We start from the raw sequence: 12,740 nt of genomic DNA on the forward strand, positions 1-12,740 counted from the left end.
CAGTTAATGATTCTGATTTATTTTGATTAACCGTAAAAATTTGTATGAACAATTATTTTATAAATTTTGAGCATAAAAACTAGAAAATGTTAAATATTTATTTGTTTGTAATTCAGTATATACAACTTAGTAAATAATCGTTGAAAACGTCTAAAATGACTATTAGATACAATTCTGCAAATTTTTGCATATATAAAATAGTATTTTATTAGATGCAGTACTAATAAATTTTAATTTTAATAGTACTGCATCAAGCAATGTTTGCGTAATTAAGATATAAAAAAATATAGTATATTAATTTGTATCTGAGTTACGCATATAATAAATAACCTATATTTATTAGTAATTAAATATAGATTTAAAATGTTGTAAACAAGTTACATTTAAAAAGATATCGCTGTATAGACTAGACCAATACTCTTTACAATTCTCCAGGATATTATAATTACTTTATTAAACTTTTGTCAAGAAGTTAAGAAATTTAAATGAGAATTCTTTTCTTATATCGTAATTGTCAATACAAAGCTTTTGAATTTCGTCTCGCTTAGGATGACGATGAAAAAAAAATTGTCTATAAATGAAACCACTGTATTTTTGATCGATCCACTGCGCGTGTGGAATAAAATATTTTAAAAAACATTTTAAATACAAACTGGTTGGTTGATATAAAAAAGATATGTAAACGGTTTAATTAAAATGAAACATCTGGTATAGTATGTAAACTTATCCTCTTTCTTATAATAATTTACAATATTTCTAGGGGTTATATATACCCTCGTTATTCAAGTAATATAAAAAACCGTTAAAAAAACAAACAAATAATAAAACTTCAATGCAATGTGTTCTTGCGTCTTAAAAAAGAAAAATAAGGTTTCCAAAACGACGATGTGACGTAATCACCGTGGTCTTCATTCAAACCACCTTCACCCGGAGAACACTGGTGAAACTGTATTTCCAAGGACTCTCTCACTTTTCTCTTAAAATAGTCTTTCTCTACTTTAACAGTGTTGTTATTATTCCAGCCAAAGGCACCATGGCAATTTCTGGAATGCCCCGCTACGGCCGAATTTTTCCATTTTCCCTCAAAAGTATGTTTTTGATGTTGGCAAATGCGAGTTGAAACCTTGAGTTTTGTTTCACCTACATAGAGCTTTCCACACGAACACTCCAGTTTGTATACTCCAGGATAAGAGTTCTTGGGAAGTCGAGGCATGTTTTTTTGAGTTATTAATTGTTGAAGGTTTTTTGGTGATTTAAAAACTGGACATTTAAATATCTGTTTTAATTGATTACTTAATTTTGGTACCCATGGTAGAGAAATATAATTTGGTTCTAGTTTATTGATGTTATTGTTGTTGTTTTGTTGATTATTTTGCTTATTGTTTTTTATTTTTTTGACAATGTTTTAAAGTATTTTCTTGTTATAACCATTTTCTGTAAACATTTTTGTTAGAAACTTTAATTCGTGATTTATGTGTTCTTTACTGCATAATGCAAAAGCTCTTTGGATAAAACCTTTAAATACACCATAAATTATTTTTGGATCGTGACAAGAATGCGGCTTTATTTGCACATTAGTAATTGCATCTTTGCGATAGATATTAAAAAGATATGTTCCGGATTTGTTATTTGTTATTGAGAGATCGAGAAAATTTATTGCGCGTGAATCACTTTCTTTTTCAATTGTATATTTGATATTTGTGTGTTGATTATTTAACAAGTCGAGAAAACGTTCTGATTCTGCCTCATTTATAAAACGGGAATGGATATCATCTACATACCTTTTAAATGATTTTACACATATCGGTGGTGTAAGATATTGTGCCTGTAGTAACGCTTTTTCTTCATAATGTTGTAGAAAACTCTCTGCCATTACTACCATTAATGATAAACCTATAGGACCAGCATCTTCCAATGTGTGTATGTTGTTTTCATGTAAAAAATAACAATTTGACAAACACAAATCTAAAAGTATTTTTATTTCTGAAAAAGATAATTTTGATTTAAAGACAGGACTGTTACGGAGCTGTTCTAATAAAATATCGATTGATTCTTTAACTGGTATTGAAGGGTAAAGATTAACAATATCGAAGGAAACTTGAAATTCACCAGGATCGATATACCATGATTGAGCACATTTAACAAACTGTTTTGAATTTCGAAGTTTTGTTTTGTTAAGATTGGAGGTAGGTTGGATGAGATTTACTAAATAATTTGATAATTTATATGTAGGTGATCCTATTGTGCTTACTATAATTCGCATTGGGTAGTTATTAGTTGGTTTGTGTGCTTTGATGACACCATATAATCGTGGAGGAGTGGCGTCACTTGGATAAATTGATCTATATTCATTTTTTGTAAACTTTGTTTTCAGATTTCGTAAAGTATTCTGAACTTTGCGAAGGAGTTTTTGAGTTGGATCATAGTTTATGATTTTAGATTTTCCAAGTTGTTCTTCAATTTTTTTAAGAGCATTGGTTTTATTAATTCGAACAAAGTCTGATCCTTTATCGAACGGATAAATACTAATTGTGTTGCTAGACTTAAGTTCTTTGAGAGCTTTAAACTGATCCTTATCTAAATTTGTACAAACCGGTTTATGAATTTTCAAAACTCGAAGTACATCTTTTCTAAGTTTATTTGCATCAGTATTTTTGTTTGAATATTTTAACTTTAAAGCTGCCGTTTCAGTTATACTTATTATATCCATATATGGAACTTTACTCGGAATTGGAACAAAGTTAGGTCCTAAATCTAGTAATTTTTTGTGATGTGTTGGGATATTATCAGCACATAAATTAAGTGTTACTTCTTTTATTTTCTTTGGTTATCATTATCTTTATATCTACTTTCCTTGATTAATAAATCAAATTTGTTTTTTAGTTTATTTCTCGATCGCAAAAACATATATTCGTAGGACTTATCTGTAATGTTTGTAATTTTTTGAAAATCTTTATTATTTACACATGATTTTATAAATTCTTCTAACTTTTTGATTGAAATTATGTTGTTGAAATTATATGGTGTCATCAAAGCACACAAACCAACTAATAACTACCCAATGCGAATTATAGTAAGCACAATAGGATCACCTACATATAAATTATCAAATTATTTAGTAAATCTCATCCAACCTCCAATCTTAACAAAACAAAACTTATAAAGCTTATCTAAGATGTTAACTTTTAAAAAATATGTAAACGGTTGAAAATTAAATTATCTGAAATTTTTTATTTACCAAAACAGTTTTTTTACAACAAATTTTGTTTTACAAAATTTAACATTAAGTTGTACGAATTGCGATAAAAATGTTTCCATATTAAAATTATCTTGCAAATATAATATAAATAACTGTTAGAAATATATTTTTATAACCATATATAATCTTTAAACCATATTTTTATTAAAGTTTTTAATGTCTCGTAACTAAATAAAGTAATAAAGTAATAAAGTAAATACAAAAATTATCGCTCTATTCGCAGATATTGAGCAGAATATAGAATACTATTCTTCAACTGTATTACCTGCGGTTGTTAGCATTTAAAAAAAAGGCGAAAAAACAATGGCTAGAAAGTTTTAAAATAAAGTCTATAAAAAATTTTTCAAAAACTAAATTAAATGTTCGTTAAACTATTACTAAAGGATAGGTTATAAATTATTTTTAAGTTTATTACTAAAGGACGGATGATTAAGTTACTTTAGGTTTATTACTACACCTTTTCAAGATGTAATTGAGAAACGTAAGATGTAATTGAGAAGATGAAAGTCGTAATTAAGAAACGTAAGATGTAATTTATAACATGAAAGATGTAACTTAGAAGATGAAAGTTGTAATTAAGAAACGTAAGATGTAATTGAGAAAATAAAAGTTGTAATTGAGAAAAGTATAAAGAATACAAAGTTCTTTGTATTTTGAAGTGCTAATATACTTTTTAATTTAAGGCTGGAAATAGTAATATAATATCAATAAAATATAAAAAGTCATGATAAAGGCATCTGAGGTTTAGGCGGTAACTTGAAAAATCTTATTAGGTATCAATTAAAACTTTTTTTTATTTTTGTTTGTGAAAAATTTAATTGAGATTTCAGATGAATAATAGATAAAATTTATTGGGAATCGTTTAAAGGATTTGGACGACCAAATCCTCTAAACGATTCCCAAATGTAACCCACTGGTTTAACAAAACCAACATCCACTCGTTACAAGAATCTGCTTTAAATGATTCTCAACAAGTTTCATCATGACGACATTTTTTGTTGATATAGCTGCAATCAAATGTATGTTTGTTCCTTTTAAAGAAGGTATTTTCATTATTGCTCTCTTCCCCTGTTTGGCACGTCCTTACGTTTTTCTACAAAAAAATTAAAACTTGTTTCATTCTACCTGATGATCATTTGTGATGTGTTCGTTAATGTTCCTAACATATTCAGCTCTTTTTTATTTGTTGTCATTACTATTCATTGTAGTAGGCTAAGGAGCCTACTAAAAAAGTGCGCAAGGGTGCACTTTTTTTAAATGAAAATAGTCTGCCTTCGAGGTAATTGGCAAAAGCGGTTGTACTGACGCTAATATTAAATTTTTCTAATACCCTTGTTTTAATGACCACCAGTGTCAAATGACAGTCATTTTCAACTCATGTTAGTGTTTCTTCGATTTAATCACCGGGTAATTTTTTTGCTTTAAAACTACCTCTTCCAATAAAATTTAAATTTCTGCTGCGGACCCAATTATATGCTGTCTTATATTTGAGACCTAAAGTTTGCGCCAGAGTCACCCAATCGTTGTTTCGCTCAGCACATTCAATTACTCTTCTTCTATCATTCGATGAAGATAAAATATAATGTTTTCTTTCAACTTGTTCAGTTGTATGCATTTCATGTCTACAAATTGGAATAAGTGGTTCTGGTTGTTCCAGAAGTAGTTGAAAACAAAATTGGTGAAATAAATGCTTGCACGGATTTAATTGAATAACAGACTTTCAATTCCATTACTGTATTACTGTATTGCTGGTGCATACAAACTAGGGCTGTAAATCCGGGCTCGTGTTTGTGATCGGCTCGACAAGAGTTCGTTCATGTTCGGCTCGAATGGTAAACGAGCCGGGCTTGAACAAAAAATAAGGCTCGTTTATTAAACGAGCCGAGCTTGAACATCATTGGCTCGTTCATATAGGCTTGATTAAAGCTCGAATATATATATATATATATATATATATATATATATATATATATATATATATATATATATATATATATATATATATATACATATTTATATTTATTTATATTATAATAATATATATATGTAATAAATAAAATTGTGATATTATATATATTAATATATAATAAAAATTATTTACAAACGAGCCTTTAACGAACAATTTTTTTTTACTAAACGGGCTTTAAACTAACAGGTTACAATAATTATTTCGAGTTTTAAACCGGTCAAGCTCGAGCAACATGTTAAACGAGCCGAGCCCAAACAATATTAAAGCTTAACGAGCCGAGCTCGAACAAAGAATCTTATGTTCGAAACGAGCTCGAGCCGAGCCTGAACACTCTTAATATGTAAACGAGCCAAGCCAAGCCTTGGCAAGCTTGGCTCGTTCGGCTCGATTTACAGGCCTAATACAAACGCTAAATTTGATATTATCAACTTATTAAAATGCATGTCCAAGAAGATCTTTTATGACCTTTAAGCTTACATTGAATTCGCAGTTACAAATAATGTATTCTCATTTACATATTACAATTTCTTAATTACAACTTTTGTTTTTCAAATTACATATTCCAATTTCTTATTTACATTTTGGGTTTCTCGATTACATTTTAAACTTTCTTAATTGCTTGTTGTGTTTCTTAATTACATATTGCGACTTCTAAATTACATATTGTATTTCTCAATTACATCTTACTTTTCTTAATTACAACTTTCAAGTTCTCAATTACATCTTGAAAAGGTGTAAAGGACGGATGATTAAGTTATTTTTTATTTATTTTTTGTTACTAAAGGACGGATAATAAAGAACTTCAAATTTATTACTAAAGGACGGATAAAAAAGTAAATTTAAGTCTAGGAACATTAATGCTTTTTTCAGGGTTTATTCTTTTTTAGTAGTTTATTTTTCATTTTTATAACAACTTTTTATTAACTTTTTAAATTGTTGATTTGAAATTTCATTGTTTAGTTATATTTATTTAGATAAAAAACAATATTTTTTGTTAAGTAAAATATTTTTATTCATATTTTATATTCTTTGAAAGTATTTACACTTTTATATTACAAAATTATATACATTTATTTAAATAACATTTATTCTATTTACTTTTATTACTTTACAGTAATTTTTTCATTTAATGTTATAAACTTTTTAATCTTTTTAATAGCATCCTTTTCATGTTCAAATAAGGTACTCTCGGCAGATTCTTGAAATTGAAATTTATTCATCAGCAGAGTTTTCCATTTAGAGAAAGGAACCATCGGAAAAAACATATTCCAATCATAATTAGAGAGAGCTAATTCAGGATACTCTAAGCATTCCTCACCAACCATTTTAAACTCAGATAAAGGATTAAAATCGATTTCCGGAGTTTTAAGTAATGTATTAAAATTCTCGTGCAGCTTTTCAATGCTGACAGCATTTTTATTTATAATAAATTCTTTCACAGATTGCTTAAATATAATAAAAATATTTCATCATTTATGTTCATAATTACGCTGTTACAAATTTTAATAACATTATCTTACAACAGTGATTCTTAACCATTGTGCCGCGGTACTTTTGCGTGCCGCGAAGTTCTAAAAGTGTGCAAAATTTTAAATATGGTAACACTGTGGACCAGAAGGCATATTAGGTTTGATGGAGTGTCACCTGGGATTTTTTTACTGATTAAGTATTGTTTTCATTATACTAACATGATTTAATCATATTTAAAATCACTTTCACTTGCTAAGAGTGAAAAAATCACAAAACTATGAACCCCCTCCCCCAACAACAAAAATGAGGGGGTCGTTAATTTTACATGGCCACAACTCTTGAATGCCAAAGTATTTGTTGATGAAATTTGAAATCTATTGATTAATTTTAATTTAGGTTATGTCAGTAAAAAAGTTTTTATTGAAAGCCTATTTAACACAGGTGGGCATGGGATGTCTAAAATTATGGGTTATATTTGTCCCTTTGCTTCAATGCCACAACATTTTCTAAGGCAGCTTTATTTTACAATATAATAAAAATTGAAAAATTTTACAAAGCATAATTTCTATAACTATACAATATTATAATCTTTTAATTCCAAAATCAACAACAGCAGTTTTTAATCTCCATAATCTTTATGATCTATATTACGTTTATATCTTTGCCACGTAAGCTTAAACTTTGCATGAATCGCCTCACCACACTGTTCTGCATACTTTGACAAGCCGCATCCTGCATGCTTTACAAAAGGAAAAACATGGCAGCATATAATATGGATTTTCCATGACACTGTTAGTGTCTTTCCGAGTGAAGAAGCTGTCTCTTGTAGGCATAGAAAAGCATCTTTAAACAACGCTATTTTGTGTTCTGAGTCAGGATCGAGATTTCTTCCAAAACAAGCTTCTTTTACAGATTTAAAAGCTCTTAAGCTTTGGATTACAGGAAGTAGATAAGGTATTTTAAGTTGCACTTCATGTTGAAGTTCATCAATCAATTTTAAAATTTTATTTGCATTATTCTCATCCCAACGAACTCCATGATATCCTCTTTTAATTATATAGTGTTTTTTCAACCACAACTCAAAACCATCCCACTCAGTTAAAAGAAACCCTGCTATTTTATCTACTGCTCTATTTTATCTAATTTTCTAGAAAAGTATTTTTATCAGTGTTAAGATATATTAGGCGTTTGTTCACAATGTTATCAAATTCCTTCATGGACGATCTGATAGATTCATTTTTAATATATGCTTCATAACAGGAATCAAGATTGTCAATAGTTCTAAGAGTTCCTATATCAAGCGTACATTTGCCACTATACCACAAACAAGCTTTTTTGCATGCGTGCGATGAAAGACCAAATAATACACATTTAAGATCAAAATTGGCACATTTAAGATCAAAAGCAATATAATAGTTTGCATCCTCAAGATTAAGTTTCTCAAGCACTAATCTAAGGTTTTCATATTTTTCATTATTTATAAACTTTGGACTATTTTTTGTCCATTCTGAGGCCTTTCATTGTTGTATGCGTACTTTTTATTTTTTTAATGTATTTTTTGTTTTATTTATTTTTTGTTTGGTGATATATTTTTTTTGTTTATCTTAGTTCATATTAGTATTTATATAACAATTTTTTTTTTATTATTATTATTATTGTTAGTACTGTTCAGGTGCATTGTCTGTCTTATTTTAAATATTCCTCTATTAATCTTTATTTTTGTCTTGACAACTGTCAAAATATGCTTTGTTTGAAAAATAATTCTCCTCTATTCTAATGTACTTCATTTCTTCCCTCAGGCGTTCACTGCTCGTGTGTGACCATTCGGCGAATTTTATATATGTCAGAATTATATATATGCCAAAGTTTATAAATAAGTTTCTCAAGCACTAATCTAAGGTTTTCATATTTTTCAGGAGTATCTTCAACAATCGCTATAATATTGAACGCCACTATTCATATATTTATTTTCAAATTTTTGTTCTTCAAAAACATTCACAACAACTTTAAGGAAGCCTCCTCCACCATCTTTTAGTTGCATTATCAGAAAGTTCAAGAGAGACTTGAAGTTCCATGACTGTTTGAAGAGAAAGTTGTTTACTGCTTCTGTTACTCTTTAAATTGGGAGCTCCAACTCTAATAGAGATAGGTGTTCCTCGTGTTTTTAGTTTAAAAAATGTCCCTTTTTCTATACCTTCGCTCTCCATCTTTTTTTTTAATTAAAGCACTGGCTATTTGTTCTGCATATTCTCCTAATTGTAAACAGTGACCAATTAAGTTGTCTACAGCAGCAGCTTGGGTACACTGATGAGAAATGCCTCGTCCAGTAACAAGAAAACAAATAATGCATACGTTTTCAGCTACTTTCGGTTCACTAAATGTTGGAATAGTGACACCCAAACATGGATCAGAAGATCGCTTTTTGTTGGCCCAATCAATCTAAAGCATTTCAGACTATAAATTAACAAAATTCTACTACAACTTAACAATAAATTATACAAAGAGATTTGTTTGTAATAATTTGCTTTAGTTATCTTTTATATTAAAATATGTCTAAATATATACTATAAATAATGGATTGTTGAAATTTATTGTTAACAATTGCATAAACAGGAATAAATGTCCACCAATATAGTACATCCACACACACAAATATAACTTTTTTACATAAAATTGAAATAGTATACATATAAATTATATGTATTATAATATAACTAGTATTAGTATAAAAAAATACCTTAGCAACTTGAAGTCCCCATGATCCCCTAGAAGTATGGCCGCTCTTAAGAAGGTATAAATTTCGTTTACAACTACTACATATGACATTAGAAAAACTCATAATATTTTTATCATAACCATCATATATGTAGAGTTTGATAATATCTTGTATTCGGTTGGTGACTTCAGATAGCGACTTACATCTTGCACTTTTTTCAACCCAACACACTGCACAAACCGAATCACGTAAGAAACTGTTTCCAGACATAATATATTTTGTACTTTTATTTAATAAATATTATTACTTATTGGTAAGAGTAACATCCAGACAATTTTCATTAACGGAGAAGTGCTCTTTGATTTTTTAGCTATTTGAATAAGTCAAATTTGTAGTCTAGTATACTAAATACGCAACAGTAACATTTTAAAGCAAGTTTAAATTTTAGTTTAAATGATTATACGGCGAATTAAAGAGGTCTTCTACGTAAAACTCGGTACTCAGTTTATCTTTACTAACTCATTTGAACATTTTATTTAAAAATTGATTTGACAATTTTATTTTATTAGAAATTTAAACTAATTTTAAATATGATTAAATCTTTTTACTATAATTATAACAATAACTTATCAGTGAAAAAATCCCAGGTGACACTCCATCAAACCTAAACTCATATCTGGTCCGCAGTGGTAACATAATTAAATAAGATTAAAAAAAAAATTTAAACGGGAATAGATATTTAAATCCATTAAAAATTGTGAAATCGTTAAAAGTGTGCCGCAACAAAAGGTTGAGAATCACTGGCTTCTTCAATCAATCTTCTTACAAAATAAATTAGATTTCAACCTATGCAAAATGTTAGCAAGTAAAGATATTACTTTGAAAAAAATTTCAAGTGTTTTCGTCATAACATTTTGCCTTTTCAATGTAAACAAAAATTTTACTGATTGTGTCTCTAATGTGACTACAGAGCATAATTAACTCAAAAGACATATAACTTGTAAAATAAGGAAGAAATTAAAATTTTAATGAAAACATAGTCACGCAAAAGTTTATAACAGCTCCATAAAAAAATCAAAACTTTATTAAGAAAAACATATTTATATAATTATACATATCGTATTTACGTATTTAAAAAAATCAACTTACTGAAGATAATTTTTAACTTCAAATAGAAAAATCAAAGAGATTGTCACGAGAAAATAAAAATTTAATAACACGTTTTGTAGAAAGATTCCTTATAAGAAATTTTTTGAGATATAGAAACCCTAAAGATATAAAGAAACTTAAAAACAACGATCGCTAAGTTAAGCCAAAGATAACTACAGAACATCAATACAGAATTTTGTTAAAACACTCAAAACAACATCCTTGCAAAAGCGGTCGAATTAAATGACACAGTGACTCAAAATAACAAAAAATGGCAATAAACCCCTCACAACGTTTTTATAAATTAAGTGTCCTTTTTTAAATAATGTAAAATTACAATAAACTTTTATTTCAAAAGTAATAATAACTTTTTCTTAAAACTTTTATTTTGTATTTTTATAGTTAAAAGAAGTTGAAAAAATTTGATATTATTTTCAAAGAAACCTGAAAAATATGAGATTTTTATTTAATATAGAGTATTTTTAATTTAAATAAAAGTGTACATTTATTTTTGAGATAATCTTTTGTCTCTATATATTTCAAATACATTAAAAAGAAAAAAAATTTAAAGACTTTTCTAAAAAAAAAGCAGCAAATAATTGTATTTTTTTGGTTTATTTATCAGCTAAAAAATGTTCTGCCAAATTCCAAGAATATATATACTTTTTCCAGAAAATTAACATTTTTACTTTTAGAATATAAAGGGATTACTGTGATCTCCTGCTAATAAAGAAATTCAAATGTTATTGAACCAATAAAAACCGTGTTTTCCGTCAATTTTTAAAATACTTATTATATTAAAACAAATGAAAATGGCGAGAAATTTTAATTTGAGTTTTTTACTTGCAGAACTTGTTCTAATAATTTTTTAAACCATAAATTTTAAATATAGTTCTAAAAAACAGGCTTTTGTCATTATATACTATTTAGTAGTTTGTTAAGATATTTATTGTCTATTTTGAAGAATGATTTATTATTTGATAAGTACAAGATGTCTAAAAAAGTTTAACTCTTTGTATTTCCTGTAATATGAAAGTAACTTAGTAATATAATATTATTACAGTAAATCTAATGTGACAATTGTTAAAGCAATAACAATATAACATTTAAAACAATAAGTAAAAAAATATGTAAAGTAATTTGAAATGTTTCTGAATTTTATTACATAGATGGTTTTTAAAAACAATAACAATGAAGAGATTAAATTCTAAATAAGCGTGAATTAGGAGTGGATAAATTAAGATTACGGAAAGATTTCGCATAAGGAATAATGAAATAAAAAATACTGAAGAAGTTTGCAAAGAAAAATTAAGTACTGGTTGCTTTAGTTATATTTATTTCAAAGGTGAAGAAAAAACTAAAACAATGTGGAATTATGATACATTTATACAAAAAGAAAATCATTGACTTCAAAGAAATCTTATGATCAATAAAAACAGCCATTTTGGTTCTGGAAGGCCCCATAAACAATGGAGTGTTCTTGGAGAGTGAAGCAAAAGAAAAAGCTCTATCTTTAGCTTCTGCAAGAAGTGCAAATGCTGCTGGAGAAAAAAAAAACATCTATTTAAAATAATAATGTCTAATGTTTTAGAGATCAAAAAGGTCGATGAAACTTTGTATAAAACTTTTCCCATTAACATGAGTGTAGAGGAAACTCTTGCATTAAAAAAATAAACACTGATCTCAGCGATAAACAATATCAAATGATCAGAAACTCAGCTCTTGTACACGATGTACATTTTTATCCTACCTTGCACGATATTTTAGTTGAAAAATTGAAATGCTGAAAATATACATTTTTCTGAAATGTCTGCAAAATGTACTCTTTAAAGCATGTTAGATCACACTGTTAAAAGAATAACTGAATTGATTGATTTGGCAAATCAATCATTTCAGAAGGTGGTCAAAATAACGTTATATTTAAAATTTTATATGGAAAGATTGGTTTTGATGGAGCATTAAGTCAAAGGTTTTGATGGAGCATTAAAGTCAAAGTATTTATAAGAACTTAAAGCATGTACACGAAATAAATGTGAAAGAATAAGCACGTCATTTTTTTTCAGTGGTTGCATTAAAATCTTTTTAATTGTTTTGTATTTTGTTTATAACATGTTGTGGTTTCAAAAAAAATATGTTAGTTTTTGGATTTAACTTGAAATTATTTTTAAAAATGACAA

General features: G+C 27.6%; 2 protein-coding genes across 2 annotated transcripts in view; both read right to left on the reverse strand.

The window, feature by feature from the left end:
* Positions 1–1,405: 1,405 nt before the first annotated feature.
* LOC136078613 (uncharacterized) lies at positions 1,406–4,874 on the reverse strand. Its single transcript, XM_065794395.1, has 2 exons — positions 4,691–4,874; positions 1,406–2,754 (listed from the first exon to the last, which is right to left on the reverse strand). Exons 1-2 carry the CDS (start codon positions 4,872–4,874, stop codon positions 1,406–1,408), a joined length of 1,533 nt encoding a protein of 510 aa, XP_065650467.1.
* A 1,430-nt stretch (positions 4,875–6,304) lies between these two features.
* Positions 6,305–12,740, reverse strand: part of LOC136078078 (uncharacterized protein KIAA0825 homolog) — a 114,102-nt gene continuing 107,666 nt past the window's right edge. Inside the window, exon 22 of the mRNA XM_065792915.1 lies at positions 6,305–6,673. Coding sequence (XP_065648987.1) covers positions 6,332–6,673 — 342 coding nt within the window. The 3' untranslated portion in view covers positions 6,305–6,331. The remainder of the gene's footprint in view (positions 6,674–12,740) is intronic.

The sequence above is a fragment of the Hydra vulgaris genome, chromosome 03 (assembly GCF_038396675.1).
Source record: "Hydra vulgaris chromosome 03, alternate assembly HydraT2T_AEP".
NCBI classification, from domain to species: Eukaryota; Metazoa; Cnidaria; class Hydrozoa; order Anthoathecata; family Hydridae; genus Hydra; species Hydra vulgaris.

Excerpts from the sequence above, each read along its gene's own strand:
- LOC136078613 (XM_065794395.1), bottom strand. The coding sequence starts at position 4,874 with ATGCATACAACTGAACAAGTTGAAAGAAAACATTATATTTTATCTTCA. Across the intron at positions 2,755-4,690 it reads TTTAAATTTTATTGGAAGAG|ATTTAGGACCTAACTTTGTT; the intron begins GTAGTTTTAAAG and ends AAAAATTACTAG.